Source organism: Trachypithecus francoisi, unplaced genomic scaffold (genome assembly GCF_009764315.1).
Source record: "Trachypithecus francoisi isolate TF-2019V2 unplaced genomic scaffold, Tfra_2.0 Lachesis_group0, whole genome shotgun sequence".
In the NCBI taxonomy this organism is placed as follows: Eukaryota; Metazoa; Chordata; class Mammalia; order Primates; family Cercopithecidae; genus Trachypithecus; species Trachypithecus francoisi.
Window position 1 is genome coordinate 158,085,933 of NW_022681453.1, and position 20,020 is coordinate 158,105,952.

Here is a 20,020-nt window from a genome sequence, read left to right on the forward strand (position 1 = left end):
TCCTAGGCTCAAGCGATCTCTTTGCCTCAGTCTCCCAAAGTGCTGGGATTACAGGCATGAGTGACTGCGCCTGTCTAATCCACACATATTCTTAACTGCAGCAATGTTGCCTCTTAAGATTGGTACGCTAACCGTAATTCCTAGTATGGAAGCTCAATGCCAAAAAAACTTTTAAATCATGCTTGTGAATCCATTTCTCTATATTCTCATGCAGTCAGGCTTAAGATACTGAGTGCACAATGAATGATTTTAAGGGTTTCCAGGTCATCGCCATGAAAATGAAATCCTAGTGTGGCTAAGCAGGTTAAAGAAATCTCTCAATGAAAGAAAGTGCTTTGGTGATGGCTTGGTTCAGCACCCTCAAAAAAGCTAATATTTAATGGTAGAGGTATAAGATAGTACAATCTATATTGAGGACTATTTGACTTTATCTGTGGGGCTGGATAGTTTCTGTTTATCCCTCTAAACCTGCTCTTCCCCGATCTCTATGCCTTAGGAGGCTGACCTGAATGGACCACATCAGAGACCACATTTGAGACTCTGTCTCAAAAAAAAAAAAAAAAAGAATTCATCTATCTTTCTATATATACTTAGATAGATGGAGAGAGAGGCTCTTTGGAAGGGTAAGCAAGAACATGATGGCACTTGTTGCTTCTGGGGAGGAGAACCGGGTAGGAGGAAACTTCTTACTATTTCTTTTGTTTCTTTGAATATTATATCATATGAATAGTGCCTGTTCAAAAAGTACACTACATTAATGAGAAAGATTAATTGAGGCCTTTACAGAAGCTATGACTTAATAAGGAAGAATTAGAAGAATTACAGAAGGCGTTACTAGAAGATGATGGAAAAAAGCGAATTTTAAAGTTGCTGAAATGATCCAAGGAGTCAAATTCTTGGATAATTAAATTTCTTAACATGGTCCCTTTATGGAATTATGCTCTGACTAGTAGAAATACATGTAGAAGTTACTTCCTGCACAAAACCATGTATAATAATTTGTTCTAAACATGATCATCTTTATTATTGAAGGAGCTTTAGTTTAGTTTTTTTTTTTTTTGGAGACGGAGTTTTGCTCTTGTTGCTCAAGCTGGAGTGCAATGGCACGATCTCGGCTCACTGCAACCTCTGCCTCCCAGGTTAAAGCGATTCTCCTGCCTCAGCCTTCCAAGTAGCTGGGATTACAGGCTTGTGCCACCACACCTGGCTAATATTTTGTATTTTTAGTAGAGACAGGGTTTCTCCATGTTGGTCAGGCTGGTTTCAAACTCCCGACCTCCGGTTATCCGCCCGCCTTGGCCTCCCAAAGTGCTGGGATTACAGGCATGAGCCACCGTGCCCGGCCACAGCTTTAGTTCTTTTAGCCTCCTCCTTTATGTACAGGGTTTATCAATATCAGCAAAATAGTAGTTGGATTGTTCACTGATCTTGGTTTCCAGTGAAAGATGAGACTTGTTAAAGGAAATGGACATGAGAAGACTATCAGGAAATGAGTGAAGATTGCTGGAAAAAGTAATCATTTAACTAAAGTTGGTTAAATCACATTTTTATGCCATTCAAAAATGGAAAAAATAGAAAAGGATTTTGTAAGGGGGTTTGAATACTCTGGACATGCGCATTCCTGTTAAAAAGTTCTACAAGACACAGGGAAACTCACTCACCCTTCCTGGAATTGTGCTTGGGCAGATTCCTCTGCAACAAGAGTCTCATACTCCTCAGCGGCAAACCGGTCCCAGTCTGAGGGCTCAGGCCCCTCGTTCTCAACATCCTGATTGGAAAGAAGACAGCCACAAGAAACAAAAATAATCAAAGACAAAGAATTGGAGATAGATCATCACACAAATGTATACTGTGAAAAAATCCTACCTGAAATGTTTCATTTCAACAGGTTTAAAAGAGGTCCTACGGTAATTTTCTACACCTCAAATGGCAAAATTTAACTGTTTAGAAGCTAGGTTTTTTAGGTATAGATTCCATTTTTTTCTTTTTTTTTTTTTTTGATATGGAGTCTCATTCTGTCACCTAGGCTGGAGTACAAGTGGCATGATCTCAGCTCACTGTAGCCTCTGTCTCCTGGGTTCAAGCAATGTCTGGAGATCGGCCTCAGGCTCCCGAGTAGCTGGGACTACAGGCAAGTGCCACCACGTCCAGCTAATTTTTGTATTTTGTAGAGACAGGGTTTCGCCATGTTGGCCAGGCTGGTCTCGAACTCCTGACCTCAGGCAATCTGCCTGCCTCAGCCTCCCAAAGTGCTGGGATTACAGGCGTGAGCCACCATGCCTGGCTGATTCCAACTCTTTTTTTTTAAAGAGACAGGGTCCCACTCTGTTGCCCAGTCTGGAGTGCAGTGGTACAATAATAGCTTACTGCCAGCCTCAAAATCTGGGCTGAAGTGATTCTCCTACCTCAGCCTACTGAGTAGCTCAGACTACAGGCATTCCACCTACTAAGTAGCTGAGACTGCAGGCATGCCACCATGCCCTGCTAATTTTAAAGTTTTTTTGTAGACACAGGGTCTCACTATGTTGCCCAGGCTGGTCTCGAACCCCTGGCCTCAAGTGATCCTCCTATCTTAGCTTCCTAAGTAGCTGGGATTACAAGCACAAGCCATAGCACCTGGTAAGTCTAGATTCTTTAGCCTTGTAATCAGAGACACTTCTCTGGTCCCCTCTCCTCTGGCACTTTGCACAGCAGTCACCTGGAGTGACTTGTGTTTTGCCACAGGCCCGCCTGAAATGTACCTTCCCCAAGCCCCCATTCGCTGGCAAATTTTTGTTCTTTAAAAGCCAACTCAGATACCATGTTGTCTGTGATATCCTCCTGGAAACAGTCCTTCTCTCCGTATCACTTCCTTTTTTCTAATGTAGATACTTTGGTTGACACCTTTTGCTCTTGTATCTCTGCCATCTCCAAATATCCAGTATCTCTTCAATGCAGTGCCCAGAATTTATTAAGCACTTTCTGACTGATAATGTTCTTTGTAGATCAGAACAAATATCAATAATTATACCATTTATAAAGAAAAGTAAAATTTAAAGGTAAAATTTTTAGAGTAAAAATGGTAACACACAGAAAATAAGTAAAGAGGGAAAAGACCACACACTTTTGTGAATTTTCTTGAAATTTTATGTTTCAGATAAAATGTCTTTCCAAGCTGAACATGAGTCAGTATTGCCCTAGGGTCTACAGTTAGTTATGCCAAGAATAATGTTAAGTTCCTAAACAATGACCACTATTAATTACTATATTTAATTCATTTTAAGACCCATATCTATCTTTCTAACATTTATGAAATTGCAATGCATTATAGGCTTACAACTGGCAATGTCTGGGGTTTTGTTTTTGCTTAGAGAAATATAAAATAGGCCGGGTGCAGCGGCTCACGCCTGTAATCCCAGCACTTTGGGAGGCTGAGGTGTGCAGATCACCCAAGGTGGGGAGTTCAAGACCAGCCTGACCAATATGGAGAAATCTTGTCTCTACTAAAGATTCAAAATTAGCTGGGTGTGGTGGTGCATGCCTATAATCCCAGTACTCGAGAGATTGAGGCAGGAGAATCACTTGAATCCGGGAGGCAGAGGCTGTGGTGAGCTGACATCACACCATTGCACTCCAGCCTGGGCAACAAGAGTGAAACTCCGTCTCACACACACACACATGCGCACACACACACACACACACACAAAGAAAGAAACAAATATAAAATTATGGAGCATGTTAAATTCAATGAAATATAACAGACTTTAAACCAGCAATAACGCAACTTGATACGCTGAGATCAGCTGCAGAATATTTGTTTCTGGAAGGCGATAAATTCTTATTTATCTTATTTAGAAGGTGATCATATTCTTATTACTATTCCATAACTCAAACAGTTATGGAACATGTAGACGAAAAAAGACTGCAAAAGCTTCTTATAGTTTATTGTTACACAACTGCAACAGTCTGTTCTTAACATCATTTTTACTTCTTAGAGGAATGGTAAGAACAAGGGGTGACATTGTTTTTAACATGGACAGTATGTATAGGGTTTTCTGAGGGTTCACAGGTTTGTGTGTCTGGGGAAGGGTATTCATCTTTATTCAGATGTAAAATGCATTCAAAACTGATAGCCATGTATAGCAATCATTAACATGTGAAAAAGCGTTATATTATTTGAAGGTTTTCTATCATGGAGAACTTTAGTTTTCACCATGATAGGGAAAGCTAATTACCATGGAATCCTGGAAATGAATGGTACAACTGAATCAAGGCCAATATAGTTTCTAATAGAGATGTGCCTATTGATACATTTTTAAAAGTTAGAAGGAAATTTTTTTTTTTCAAAACTACTCTTTTGTAACTAGTTTCCAGTGTGTGTATCAGTAGATGAGCTATAGAGTCTGCTCAGTGGAAAGTGCTTACGCAGATGCAGGTTACCTAGACCTGACGATCAGCTGTGGAGAGACATGTGCGCTACAGGTCCTTTATTGTCTCTTTTTACTCTTTAATGAAATGCTGTAAATATTACCTCTTTACTGAAATTCCAGCATGCAGAGACCATTTTAATATGTAGCACACATAGCCCCTGATACTGCAGCCCTCAAATAAAAGTTAAAATTATACTGGTACCTTCTGGACCGCAAAGGGATCTCTCTGTTCATGGTCTAAGTATTTCTCCAGATTAAAGAAAGTGTCGTAGAAGATGTGAGCCATTCTGCACCTCTTCAGATCTCTTAGAGTTATTTTGCCTACATAAAAATAAACAAATCTGGTAAATCTCATGAAGAGCTGTTTTGGCAAGAGAAAAAAACTTTCACTGACATCTAAAAGTATAAGTATATGTTTATTATAAAAGTCCTATTTTCAGAATAAAAAAAATTTAAATCCCATTTCTTTTTTCAAGAGTATCAATTTCTCAAACCCATTTCTTTTTTTAAATTGAGGTAAAATTCACTAACAAAGTTCACCATTTAAATAATTTTAAAGTGCACAATTCAGTGGCTTTTAGTACACTCACAATGTTGCACCACCATTACCACTATCTAGTTCTGTAATAATATCACCCCAAAAGGAAATTCTGTGCCCATCAAGCAGTACTTCCCCATCTCTCCTCATGTGCTTTCTGTGTCTAAGGAAAAATCTTCTTTCATCCCCCAAACCCTGCTTTCATTTTCTTTTTAAAAAAGAGATAGGGTCTCGCTGTGTTGCCCAGGCTGGAGTGCAGTGGTTACTCACAGGAACAATCATAATGCAATACTCCCACCTCAGCCTCCTTAGTAGCCAGGACTATAGGCACACACCACTGTGCCTGGTGTAAAATCCTGTTTCTTAAATAGTAGACTTGCCATCAATTGCTACACCAAGACTGGGCATGGTGGCTCACGCCTGTAACCCCAGCACTTTGGGAGACCAAGGTGGGTGGATCACCTGAGGTCAGGAGTTTGAGACCAGCCTGGCCAACATGGTATAACCCCATCTCTACTAAAAATACAAAAATAGCTGGGCGTGGTGGTGGTCGCCTATAATCCCAGCTACTTGGGAGGCTGAGGCAGGAGGATCGCTTGAATCAAGGAGGTGGAGGTTGTAGTGAGCCGAGACTACGCCATTGTACTCCAGCCTGGCAGACAAAGCGAGACCGCAGCTCAAAAAAAAAAAAAAAAGTTGCTACACTAATAGTCAAGGAGCAACTTTAAACACTTCTGTACTGGGAAGTCTTCTATCAAGACTGATATGTTAAACAATTTAGGACAATCTAGGATTCTGTGCCCCCCTCTGATACATAGGTGAACAGTGCAAATGTCCCATTGCTTGGTCTCACCATCAGCGGCTGGCTTCACTAGGTCAAGCATCTGGCACAGTAAATCATGGAATGGCAAGGGCTCAATTCCCATGGCTTCCATCCGCTCACACTGCTCCTCATAGAAGTACTCCAGCTCATACATGGAGAGTATACCATCTCCATCCACATCCATGCAGCGGAACCAATACTCAATGCTAGGCGATAAGGACAATCATTATCATGGGCCTGGTAAATACCTTTTATTTATCCAGATTTAGAATGTTTCTTTTAAAAGTTACATATTACGCACACTTCAGGCTTAGATATAGTTTTACAAAGTTTGCTAGAGAAAATGGTAGACCCCTTCTTCCCTTTATTTTTCCACCCAGAACCAACCATGTTCAACCCTGATTATTTTGCTTTTTACCTTCCTATTTTCAGATAACATGCCTATATCGCTTTCTTGTATTTCTTTTCAGAACTATTATTAGAGGCTGGGTGCGGTGGCTCATGCCTGTAATTCCAGCACTTTGGGAGACCGAGGTGGGCAGATCACTTGAGGTCAGGAGTTCAAGATCAGCCTGGCCAACATGGTGAAACCCCATCTCTACTAAAAATACAAAAAACTAGCTGGGCATGGTGGTGCATGCCTGTAGTGCCAGCTACTTGGGAGGCTGAGGTGGGAGGATTGTTTGAGCCTGGGAGGTCGAGGGTGCAGTGAGCCAAGATTGCACCACTGCACTCCAGCCTGGGTGAAAGAATGAGATGCCCGCCTCAAGAAAAAAACCAACCAACCAACCAACCAAACAAAAAGTATTGATTTCACACTGTGAAAGTTGAACTTTAGTTCTTTTATAATTTGTCACCACTTTATCTACATGTCTTTCTCATCTTCTTAATACAGTTAACTTGCTCAACATTCAGAATTTATAATTTTATATTTTTCTTTAATCTCTTATTTGCTTAGTTTTCTGTGTACTTGCTACTAATTCAACCCCAAATCTCTGTCAGTTGTCTAAATCCACACTTAGTCCCATGAGGTACTCTGTCAATGGCATGTTATTGATGAAGTCTTCCTTGGTTCCTTCTGACCTACTCTAATCTGGGCTGCTTGGTCGCTAGGCCTCGCTCAGTTTCATCCAGGGATTCCTTTCGCCTTTCTCCTATTTCTTGTTTCTCGCATTTTCCTCATTCTTTATTTTGTTTCTTCATTATTTTGTTACTCTGCGCATTCTCTAGCAGCTTCCTGAATGAAGGAGCATGGCAGGTATATTTTTTGAGATCTTGGATCTTTGAAAATGCCTCTACCCTCTAATATGGTTGATATTTTGGCTAGTTATAGAATTAGAGGTTTGCGGTGTTTTGCCTTCAGATTTTTTTTTTTTAAACTGTAGAGATGGGGTCTCACTCTGCTGCCCAGGCTGGAGTAGAGGCACAACATGGCTCATTGCAGCCTTGAACTCCTGGCCTCAAGCAATCTTCCCAAGTAGTTGGAACTACAGGTGCACACCACCATGCCTGGCTAAATTTTTATTTTTTTTTCAGATGGCATCTTACTCTATCACTCTATTGCCCAGGCTGGAGTGCAGTGGTCCGATCTCGGCACTGCAACCTCTGCCTCCCGGGTTCAAGTGATTCTCCTGCCTCACCCTCCAAAGTAGCTGGGATGACTGGTGCCTGCTGCCACGTCCAACTACTTTTTTTAAGGAGAGATGGGGTTTCACCATATTGACCAGGCTGGTCTCAAATTTCTGACCTCAGGTGATCCGCCCGCCTAGGCCTCCCGAAGTGCTGGGATTACAGGCATGAGCCACGGCATTCAGCCTGGCTAATAAAGTTTTTTTTTTTTTTTTTTGTAGAGTCAGGGTCTCGCTATATTGCCCACACTGGTCTCGAACTCCTGGCCTCAAGGGATCCTCCTGTCTTGACCTCCCAAAGTGCTGGAATTTTAGGTGCGAGCTACTGTGCCTGGCCTTTTCCTTCATACTTTAAAAAGTATTGATCCATTGTCTATCCAGTATTGATAAGAAGTCTAAAGCTTTATTGGTATCTATTCCTTTGACTGTAACTCATTTTGTTTTTTTCCTTAGAAGCCTGCAGAGGTTTCTCTGAGTCCTTAGTAGTTTGAAATATCATGATGGCCTTGGTTGAGATCTAACTCATCTATTTGGCTAGGCTTTTCTGAGAGCCTATTCAGTTTAGAAACTGAATCCTTCAGATCTTGAAAATGTTTGTATCTCTCTTCCCTGTCCTTTCCCTCCTTCTTCTTTTTTTTTTTTCTTAAGAACAGTTATTGACATCTACATAGCCCAGTATGGTATAGCTACTAGCCAAATGTGGCCTTTTGAGCCTCTGAATGTGGCTAATCAAATTTGAGATGTTTTCTCAGTACAAATACAAAACAGATACACAACAAAATTAATTTTACCTATTTTAAAATTTTTCCATTGTGGCTAAATTTTAAAATTATTTATGAGGCCTGTACCACATTTCAATTTCCAGTTCTATTAAAATTTTTTTGACCGGGTTCTCCAATTTTTGTATCTTGTCTCTATTTCCTATTGCTTCATCTTTTTCGAGGGAGGGGGTTTCTTTCTGGGGGGATTACACAGCTTTATCTTCTAAACATTGTCTTTTTATTTCCGCTATTATAGTTTCGATTGCTCAGAGCTTTTCGGTTTCCCGAACGTTCCTTTCATAAAACGTATCATTCTGTTCATGTCCTGTGATTGTAATTTCTTCTCATATCTCTCTAAGGATATAATCACTGTTTTTTTTCTTGTTGTTAAAGTTTTATTTTCTCTGAAAGTCTCTGTTTCATCCAAGCTATCTTTCCCCCACTATTTGTCTAGCCTTTATCTTTTGTGCAAGAAGCTTTACTCAGGTATCTAGTGATCCTCGGTTCTCTGCTCATATTTGAGAGTAGGTGCTAAAAAGCTGATCGGAGGTTCTGATCTGTGGGTTTGTTGACTCTGGGCTTTACTGTAAAATGAATGGGCTGGGTTTTTTCCTTGGGGATGACCCAGTGTCAAATCTTCAGGTCTTTATTCAGGGCAGGTAGGCAGCATTCTGTTAGCTGAGTGAGGAATGAAGACTGGGCATCTCAGCATTCAGTTTGCATAACACTCGTTTTATCTGTTTCCAAGATCGCATTTACACCTCAACTGTGCCCAATGCTCCCCAGTCCGGAGGCCCCTCTGTTTTGTACTCTTCAGGGAATAAAGCACCAGTTTTATGCTAGGGTAGAGGACATGACTTGAAGATCAACTGTTCATTTAAACAAACTTTCTATAAACTCTCCTGTTTTTGGCTTACCTTTACCTCACCCCCCACTTGCAAGGTTCCTAGCATCTCCAAATCCTGAATGTCTGCAGGTTTTGCTGGGTGTATCTGGTTGCTTCTTGGTTTTTCCCTCTGGCTTAGGATTCAGGCAGTCTGCTATGTTTATTTGCTTTCCAGTTTCCAACACTTTGCTATTATCTCTTATTTCCTTTATGAAGCCAACAACATTAATTGGTAATAGGGAACAATATTTTTCTGAAGAACCACAAATTCACAGCAAAGTAAAACTTTTCTTTTTTTTTTTTTTTTTTGAGACGGAGTCTCTCGCTCTGTCGCCCAGGCTGGAGTGCAGTGGCCGGATCTCAGCTCACTGCAAGCTCCGCCTCCCGGGTTCACGCCATTCTCCTGCCTCAGCCTCCCGGGTAGCTGGGACTACAGGCGCCCGCCACCTCGCCCGGCTAGTTTTTTGTATTTTTAGTAGAGACGGGGTTTCACCGTGTTAGCCAGGATGGTCTCGATCTCCTGATCTCGTGATCCGCCCGTCTCGGCCTCCCAAAGTGCTGGGATTACAGGCTTGAGCCACCGCGCCCGGCCTAGCAAAGTAAAACTTTTCAAGAGAAGGTTCTAGGAGACTGCTGTTCAAATTCCCACTTGTAGGCCTGAAACCATATTAAGAACCACACCTGTAATGGTTAAACAAAATCTCCTTTGGGGAGAGAAAAGTGAAAATAACTAAGTTGTAACTGTTGACTGTTTTCAAGTAAGTCACATTAAGACCTGTGTGTACCTTTTGAGAAAGATACAGTTTACATTATTGCAAAAAACTGAACATGTAATACTTGAAAACGTTTTTTACTTTTTGTTTTTGAGATAGGCTCTCATTCTGTTACCCAGGCTGGAGTGCAGTACTGCAGTCATGGCTCACTGCAGCCTCAACGTCTTGGGCTCAAGTGAGACTCTTGCCTCAGCCTCCAGAGTAGCTGGGACAAGAGGCATGTACCACCACACTTGGCTAATTTTTAAAAAACTTTTTGCAGAGATCGGGTTTTCCTACATTGCCTAGATTGGGCAAAGTCTTTTTGAGAAATGTATTTTAAAAATCGTACCAACTTGATGTTTAACAATGTTATTAAAGAACAAAGGGGACATTCAATGAACCTAATGAATGTGAGGTAACAGGATGGTTATGGTGAAGTTCAGTCATGTCATATCTACTCTTAGAATATAAAAGGGGCAGAATGTTGTCCCACTGTGAAACTATTCCTGATTGTGGGGAAAGCCTTGAAGAGTTACATCTCATAAGTAGAGGGCTTCAATACATGTAATAATATCTGGTTGTTACACTGTTGTGTCACTGCAAGCTCCGCCTCCCGGGTTCACGTCATTCTCTTGCCTCAGCCTCCCGAGTAGCTGGGACTACAGGTGCCTGCCACCATGCCCGGCTAATTTTTTCTATTTTTTAGTAGAGACGGGGTTTCACCATGTTAGCCAGGATGGTCTTGATCTCCTGACTGCAAGATCTGCCCACCTTGGCCTCCCAAAGTGCTGGGATTACAGCCGTGAGTGAGCCTCTGTGCCCAGCCTTTTTTTTTTTTTTTTAAAGTAATAATGGTTTTAGTACAAAAGGGGCAGGGGACTGTCCTCTGACTGGCCTCTAAGATCTCTTGGTGTCTTGAAATTCCTCATTACTTATCTTAAGAGAACAAAAATCAGGCAAAAGGGAATAAAGTAAAACTTGATTTTGACCAAGGATGTAACAGGACTGAAATGAAAGGCAACTTATTTTACTGTGAAATAGAAACTAAAATACTTTAGTTACTTGCATTTTCAATTAAGAACTAAGACAATCTTCTCTTTACAATAAATAAAGCTAAAGCATACCCTTCGGTTCTTTGCTAATAACCCATAAGAGAGAAAGAAAGCTAGAATGCAAAGATAGATATACTGCCTGAATATTTGCCAAAGGCACATAACTGCTTTTAAATATCTGAAAGATGTGGTAGATTAATCAGATATAATTCTCTGAATATTGGAGAGCATAAGGATTGATGAACGAAAGAGAAAAAATGAATAGGCTGCCTCAGTGGATAGTTACCTGTCCCTGAAAAGCTTAGCAGCAGGGGCTGGATGGATAATACATGCAGGACATGGTCAGAGGGTATTTTCCTACTGAAAGTACTGGATACTCTCTAAAGTTTCTTTCAATGCAGATTTTCTGTTTTTTTTTTTTTTTTTTTCCCTTCTTACCAAAGGTAACTGATCTTCTCAGAGCCTGAAAGTGTTGACTATTCATTGTAGGAAAATTAGAAAACAGAAAACACAGAAGGAATAACTGACCAGAGAGCACTAGTGTTAAATATCTACTATATTTACCACCAATATTTGTTTTTTCAAAGCATAATGATATTAATGACAAATTATATTTCTAAAATTGTAGACATAAACAAAATTACATTTTTTTTATTTTTTATTTTTTGTGAGACAAAAGTCTCGCTCTGTTGCCCAGGCTGGAGTGCAGTGGCACGATCTCAGCTCACTGCAACCTTCCTCACCTCCTCCGCAAACCCTGGGTTCAAGTGATTCTCGTGCCTCAGCCTCCCAAGTAGATGGGACTATAGACATGAGCTAAGATTACTTCTTGTCCTTTCCTTGGACTGAATGAAATTAAGTGCTGAGCCAGTGAATTCTTGCCACAATATAAACTCCTGTATGCTATTCAAGAAGAAAGTTATTGGAAACTCCATTATTGCTTAGGCAGTAACTAAATGTATATTCTGTTGCATATTCAGTATACATATACATACTGTGAAAGGCACTGGCCTAATGCCCTTAGGCATAACAAAGGTGAATGAAATAACTCCTGGAGATGATACCTAGCCAGATGACTAAGGTAGAAGCAGAATATGATAACACTAGGACAGAGAGATTAAAAGACATACCGAAAGAGGGTTTGCAAGAGTTTGTCCACAGAAAACAATCTACCCAGATACTTTCCATATATACCTCTGTTACCAGGCATAGGAAAGACTCTAGATCCTAATTTCGTATGCAGTGTTTCACACAGGATTAATCACACCTTAGTGAATGTATTACTTTTTTTACAAAATTCATTTTTTCTACCCATGTAATTCATAAGCCAGAAACCCGATTTCTGCAAAGTGATGCCTATTCTATTTTCTTAAATAAGAGTTTGATTTTAGTTCTATAGACAGTCCCTACTTATGATGGTTTGACTTAGAATTTTTTGACTTTACAATGGTGTGAAAGCCGCATACATTAGAAACCGCACTTTAAGTACCAATACAATCATTCTGTTTTCACTTTCAGTATTCAATAAATTATATGAGATATTCAATACTTTATTATAAAGTAGGCTTTGTGCTAGATGATTTTGCCCAGATGTAGGCTAAGATGTGTTCTGAGCACATTTAAGGCTGGCTAGACTAAGCTATAATGTTCAGTAGGTTAGGTGTATTAAATAATTTTTGACTTATATTTTCAAGTGATGCTGGGTTTACCAGGATGTAACCCTACTGTTAGTGGAGAAGCATCTGTACAGATATTTTTGTCAAAATGGTGGGCACTATTTTCTGCTCACACTCTGCTTTAGTAAAGCAATGTGAACCACTGAGAATAACACACAGGGTACCTAGCAAGTGCCACTAGAAACCAAGGAAACAAGTATCAATGGGCAAAATCAGTAGTTACTTTCTTATATAATTGGCCTAACACTGATTCTCTTAAGCAATAAGCAATTTCATAACACCAAAAGAACTCTCTTTTAGGGAGTCTACAGCCTAGTTGGAAAGAAGGTAGACATGCAAACGAATGGCATCTGTATGACAGGCCATATATTACACTGGTAAAGAGTCCAGGTTTGGGAGAGATACAAACCTGAGTTTGAATCCAAGCTAGGACACTTACTAGGTGCACAGTCTCTTAGAGCTTCTGTTTCATCAGCTGAAAAATGGGACCACTGATACCTCAACTCATAGCGATACGAGGATTAAATAAGCCATTGCATAGAAAATACTAGTCACCGGCGAAGAATGGAATCTCAATATGTGAGCGTTAGTTAGGAGAAAGGTAACATGCAAGGTAGAAAAGAAGCACCAAAGAAGGAGGTCTAAGAAAGCTTTTGACTCAAAAAACCTGTTGGTAATATTCTATGAGAATCCAGTTATGGGCCGGGCGCGGTGGCTCAAGCCTGTAATCCCAGCACTTTGGGAGGCCGAGACGGGCGGATCACGAGGTCAGGAGATCGAGACCATCCTGGCTAACACGGTGAAACCCCGTCTCTACTAAAAATACAAAAACTAGCCGGGCGAGGTGGCGGGCGCCTGTAGTCCCAGCTACTCGGGAGGCTGAGGCAGGAGAATGGCGGAAACCCGGGAGGCGGAGCTTGCAGTGAGCTGAGATCTGGCCACTGCACTCCAGTCTGGGCGACAGAGCAAGACTCCGCCTCAAAAAAAAAAAAAAAAAAAAAAAGAAAGAGAATCCAGTTATGGATCTCATGATGTGAAAAACTGATCTGAAGAGCTCCACTTCTGCTAATGATTACCTAAGTGGGATCAAGCCTTCCACTGAGGAAACTGAGGGGACCCCCCCGCCATAGAAAAAAACGGTTCAAAGATGCTGGAGAATTAACAGGGCAGTGAAAAATTATGGTATCCAGATCTAGAAGAAGAAAATCCAGAGACGGGCACCTAGCATTTGGGACCATCTTTCCCTTGGGGCATGTGCAGATTCTGGAAGAGGGACCTGAAAGTTTGAGGAACTAAGCCTTGACTTACTAGTATTTTGTTACTGATTTTGGGTCTATATCAAGCGGGAGGTCTGTAGTTTTATTTTCTTGTATGTGTTTGTCTGGTTTTGTTTATAAAATGAGTTGGGAATTATTCCTCCCCTTTCTGTTTTCTGGAAAAGGTGGTGCAGAATTTGGTATTATTTCTTCTTCAAATGACTACAAGAATACAGTTAAATTATCTGGGCTGGGAGATTTCTTTTTCAGGAGGTTTTGAACTGTGAATTCAATTTTCTTTAATAGACATCTGACTATTCAGGTTATGTATTTCTTCTTAGGTGAGTTTTATTAATTTGTGACTTTAAAGGAAATTGGTTCATTTCATTGAGGTCACCACATTTGTGTGTGTATATGTTATTTGTAGCATTCCTTTATTACTTCGTGAATATCTAATGCCCCTTGAGTCATCCTTTTTAATCCATTGATTATTTAGAAGTGTGTTGTTTAATACCCAAGTGTGTGGAGATTTTCCAGTTGTCTTCCTTGTATTGATTTCTACATTAATTCCATTTTGTTTACAGAACATACTTTGTAGTATTTTAAGTCTTTTTTTTTTAAACAGGCTTACTGAAATATATTTCACATATCATATGATTGTTCCTTTAAAAATGTACAATTCAAGGGTTTTTAACATAGAGTTGTATAACCATCACTACGATTAATATAGGGACACTTTCATTACCTAAAAAAAACTCCATACCCGTTAGTACTCATTCCTCATTTTACCACAGGCTCTCCACAGATTACGCAACCATTAACCTATTTCCTGTTTCTATACATTTGTCTATTCTGGACAACTCATATAAACAAATTCATACAATATGTTGTTTTGTGACTGGTATCTTTTACTTCACCAAAGGTTTTCAAGATCCAATCATGTGTAGTATGTATCAGTACTTCATTTTTCTTTACTGCTGTATAATACTTGATTATATGAATAGATCACATTTGTTTATCTTGGGCTGATCCCAACTTTTGGCTATTATGAATGATGCTGCTATGAAAATGGGTGTACAAGTTTTTGTGTGGACCTGTTTTCATATATCTTGGGTATATACCTAGGAGTGGAATTGCTAGGCCATATGATAACTCTATTATTTAACCATTTGAGGAAATGTCAGACTTTTCCGTAACGGCTGCACCATTTGACACTCCTACTGTAATGTACGAGTGTTCCGATTTCTCCACATGCTTGGCAGCACCTGTTATTATCTGACTCTTTGGTAACTATCTTAGTGTGAAGTGGTATCTCATTGTGGTTTTGATTTGCACTTCTCTGATGACTAATGATGTCAAGCATCTTTTCATGTGCTTATTGGCCATGCATATATCTTCTTTGGAGAAATGTCATTTCAGATCCTTTGTCCATTTTTTAAATTGGGCAGGCTTTCTATTATTGAGTTGTGAGTGTTGTTTATACATTCTAGATACAAGTTCCTTATCAGATATATCATCTGCAAGTATCTTCTTCCATGCTGTGGGTTGTCTTTTTACTTTCTTGATCATATCTTTTGAAGCATAAAAGCATTTTTTCTTTTTTTTGAGATGGGGTCTTACTCTGTCACCCAGGTTGGAGTACAGTGACGTCATCTCAACTCACTGCAACCTCTGCCTCTCAGGCTCAAGAGATCCTCCCGCCTCAGCCTCCCAAGTAGCTGGGACGACAGGCGCGTGCCACTGTGCCTGGCTAAATTTCATTATTTCTGGTAGAGATGGAGTTTTACCATGTTGCCCAGGCTGGTATTGAATTCCTGAGCTCAGGCAATCCACCTGCCTTGGCCTTCCAAAGTGCTGGGAATACTGGCGTGAGTCACCGCACCCAGCCAAAAGTTTAAAATTTTGAAGTCCAATTCATCAATTTTTTCTTTTGATACTTATGCTGTTGGTGTCACATCTAAGAAACTGCCTAACCAAGGTCGTGAAAACTGACTCCTCTATTTTCTTCTAAATTTTTTATAGTATTAGCTCTTACATTTTTTGCTGTGATCCATTTGACTGAATTTTTGTAGTATGTGAACGAGGGGTCCATATTAAGGTTGGTGCAAGAGTAACTGCAGTTTTTGCCATCGAAAGAAACTGCAAAAACCACAATTACTTTTGCACCAATCTAATATTATTTTGTATGATACCCAGTTGTTCTGGCACTATTTATTAAAAACTGTTTTTTCCCCCATTGGATTGTCTTGGCATCCAGCATCCTTGTTGAAAATTAATTAGCCATAAATGTGAGGGTATATTTCTGAACTCTCAATTCAATTTTATTTTTATGTCTATTATGATACAAGTACCACACAGTCCTGTTTAATTTCACTTTGTAGTGAAATATTTTGGAATAGGAAAGTGAATCCTACTTTTTTCTGTACTTTTTCAGCATTGTTTGGGTTACTGTGGTCCCTTTGTATTTCCATAGGAATTCAATATTTGGCTTTTCCATTTCTGGAAAAAAAAAAAACCATTGAAAAACAAAAAAAGTTCTTGACTCAAAGTAACTAGCATTTTGTTAGGAATCTGCAGATCAGTTTGGGAACTACTGCCATCTTAACAATGATCCATGAACATGGGATGTCTTCTTCTTCTTTTTTTTTTTTTTGTGATGGAGTTTTGCTCTTGTCACCCAGGCTGGAGTGCAATGGTGCAATCTCAGCTCACTGCTACCTCCACCTCCTGGGTTCAAGCAATTCTCCTGCCTCAGCCTCCCATGTAGCTGGGATTATAGGCATGTATCACCACGCCTCGCTAATTTTTTATATTTTTAGTAGAGACGGCGTTTCATCATGTTGGCCAGGCTGGTCTCGAACTCCTGATCTCAGGTGATCTGCCCAACTTGGCCTCCCAAAGTGTGAAATTACAGGTATGAGCCACTGAAACCCAGCTAAAAATCCAAAACTTTTCGAGTATCAACAAGACACTCAAAACTCATACTCATAGGAAATTCTCACTGGAGCATTTTGGATTTCAGATTTGGGATGCTCACTGGTAAGTATAACAAACAGTTCAAAATCTGAAAAAAATCCAAAATCTGAAACACTTCTGATCTCAAGAATTTCAGGTAAGAGATACTCTACTCTGCCTGTATATGAAAAAGAGTAGCATATATACGAACTTTTATTTTTTTTTTCTGGGTATTAAAATTACTGGTATTAAAATTTACTTTTCTTCTGCTCATTCATGTTTTCTAAATAAATGATTACTTTTGAAATGGAAAACAAAGTTATTTAAAAATAACAAGCTCTCCAAGAAATGGCTTATTTTTATTTCAACATCTTCTAAACAATATATTCAACATTTATATTTTTAGAGTTGGTGTCCTGCTCATTATACCCAGGATGGAGTATAATGGCACGATCCTAGCTCACTACAGCCTCAAACTCCTGCCCTCAAGCGATCCTCCTGCCTCAGTCTCTCGAGCAGCTAGGACTACAGGTGTGCATCACTATTCCCAGCTATTTAAAAAATTTATCTGTAGAGATGGAGTCTTGCTATGTTGCACAGGCTGGTTTCAAATTCCAGGCTTCAAGCGATCCCTCCTGCCTTGACCTACCAAAGTTCTGGCATTACAGATGTGAGCCACCACATCTGGACATATTCAACATTTAGATAACTTTTCGACCCAATATTAAGATAGCTGAGTTAGTTATACCTGCAGGTACCATCAAGGACTATAACCCCTCCCTCCCTTGGTAATGAGCACAAACTACAGTGCATTGTGTTACACAAAGTTGGGATAAAAAGTGAGCCATCTGGATTTTTTGCCTGAACAAGAGATGGAAAAAAAGAAATGTGTAAATTAATAACTCCAATCAAGGTATGTCTGAGAGTGCAAAGGAAAAGCATAGATGATGTCAACTGGCAGAATGAGGATGTGTTCTTATACACTAGTCATCCACAATTTGCTTTCCCTCTCTAATAGTAATGGTTTACCACTTACCCAGTAAGATGATAAAACAAGTAATTCACAGCATCTATTCCCATACTCCACATGAATGCTTACTAGCCCTACTTGTCATCAGCTTACATGTCACTTAATCTTTGTTTCTGTGGGTAACAGCACTTCTCTTGATATGCCATGAACATGGATTCAGTGCCAATCCCCTGAGACGGAGAGCTCCGAGATGGCAGAAACTAAGTCTAATTCATCTTAGTATGGCCAGGTTGAGTTGGCTTCACTAGGTATAATATGCACCATGACTTTTTCAAGCTTTGTGCATGTGTTTAACATCTTGGCAAAGGAAACTTAGAAATCATACCTGGTAGGATTCCTTTTGTCTTCTTCAGAGATCAAAAACCAAACAAAATCTGCATAGCTCATTCTTCCCTCTTTCTGTATTGTTTTTCCCCTGAAGAAAACACATGGTTATAAAATTTCCTAAGCAATTACGCATAACCATTTATCAGGATGATAGGCTAAGAAATAAAGTAATATGCCAGTTAAATTTTTTAAACTTATAATGCTAAATGCCTCATAAAGGGCAACCCTTCCACAGCCTATCTTATTTTCAAAGGCCTAGAGCATGAAACCAGAAGGCATTTGCAAATATGAAGAAAAGAAATCTGGCTTTTCATATGAATGCAAATAATCACTGGGATAAAATACTGTTACCTGTATTTAGATATAGGATTTTTTTTTTTTTTTGAGACGGAGTCTCGCTCTGCCGCCCAGGCGGGAGTGCAGTGGCCGGATCTCAGCTCACTGCAAGCTCCGCCTCCTGGGTTTACGCCATTCTCCTGCCTCAGCCTCCCAAGCAGCTGGGACTACAGGCGCCCGCCACGTCGCCCGGCTAGTTTTTTGTATTTTTTAGTAGAGACGGGGTTTCATCGTGTTAGCCAGGATGGTCTCAATCTCCTGACCTTGTGATCCGCCCGTCTCGGCCTCCCAAAGTGCTGGGATTACAGGCTTGAGCCACTGCGCCCGGCCTAGATATAGGATTAATACTCATGTTAGGCATCAATGGAAGACACCTCAAAATAGTAAGAGCCGTCTATGACAAACACATAGCTAGCATTACACTGAATGGACAAAAGCTAGAAGCAATCCCTTTAAGAACAAGAACAAGACAAAGATGCCCACTCTCACCACTCTATTCAACATAGTACTGGAAGTCTTAGCCAGAGCAATCAGGCAAGAGAAAGAAATAAAATGCATCCAAACAGGAAAAGTCAAATTATCTCTCTTTGCTGACAACATGATTCTATACATAGAAAAGCCTGAAAAGTATGCCAAAAGGCTTTCAGAACTAATAATTTCATTAAAGTTTCAGGATACAAAATCAATGTAGAAAAATCAGTAACATTTCTATACACCAATAGCATTCAAGCTGAAAGTCAAATCAAGAATGCAATCCCATTTACAAGAGCCACACACACACACACAAAATAAAATACCTAGGAATACAGCTAACCAAGGAGGTGAAAAATCTCTACAGGGAGGACTACAACACTCTGCTGAAAGAAATCAGAGATAACACAAACCAATGGAAAAATATTCCATGGTTATGGATAGGAGAATCAATATTGTTAAAATAGCCATACTCCCCAAAGCTATCTACAGATTCAGTGTTATTCTTATTAAACTAACGTCATTTCTCACAGACAAGTTTTAAGAAAAAAAAAAAGTCTAAAATTCATATGGAACCAAAAACAAAGCCCAAATAGCTAAAGCAATCTTAAGCAAAAACAACCAAGCCAGAGGTATCATAGTACCTGACTTCAAATTACACTATAAGGCTACTGTAACCAAAACAGCATGGTAGTGGTACAAAAACCGACACATAGACCAATGGAGCAGAATAGGGAGCCCAGAAATAAAGCTGCACACCTACAACCATCTGATATTTGACAAAGTCGATAAAAACAAACAATGGGAAAAAGACTCCCTATTCAATAAACAGTGCTGGGATAACTGATTAGCTATATGCAGAAGAATGAAACCAGACCCTTACTTTTCACCATATAAAAAAATTAATTCACAATGGATTAAAGACTTAAATGTCAGACCTCAAACTATAACAATCCTAGAAAAAAACCTAGGAAATACCCTTCTTGACATCAGCCTAAGTCCTCAAAATAATTTATGGCTAAGTCCTCAAAAGCAATTGCAACACAACCAAAAATTGATGACTGGGACCTAATGAAACTAAAGAGCTTTTGCACAGCAAAAGAAACTATCGACAGAC

The 20,020-nt window shown here is 39.8% G+C and overlaps 1 protein-coding gene across 5 annotated transcripts in view; it reads right to left on the reverse strand.

Moving 5' to 3' along the window:
* Positions 1-20,020, reverse strand: part of PPP2R3A (protein phosphatase 2 regulatory subunit B''alpha) — a 206,345-nt gene that overhangs the window by 52,638 nt on the left and 133,687 nt on the right. For all 5 annotated transcript variants that reach the window (XM_033212577.1, XM_033212576.1, XM_033212579.1 and 2 more), the window contains 4 exons: positions 18,095-18,184; positions 5,801-5,976; positions 4,612-4,730; positions 1,662-1,768 (listed from right to left, as the gene is read on the reverse strand). In XM_033212577.1, the coding sequence (XP_033068468.1) occupies positions 1,662-1,768; positions 4,612-4,730; positions 5,801-5,976; positions 18,095-18,184 (492 nt within the window). The remainder of the gene's footprint in view (positions 1-1,661; positions 1,769-4,611; positions 4,731-5,800; positions 5,977-18,094; positions 18,185-20,020) is intronic.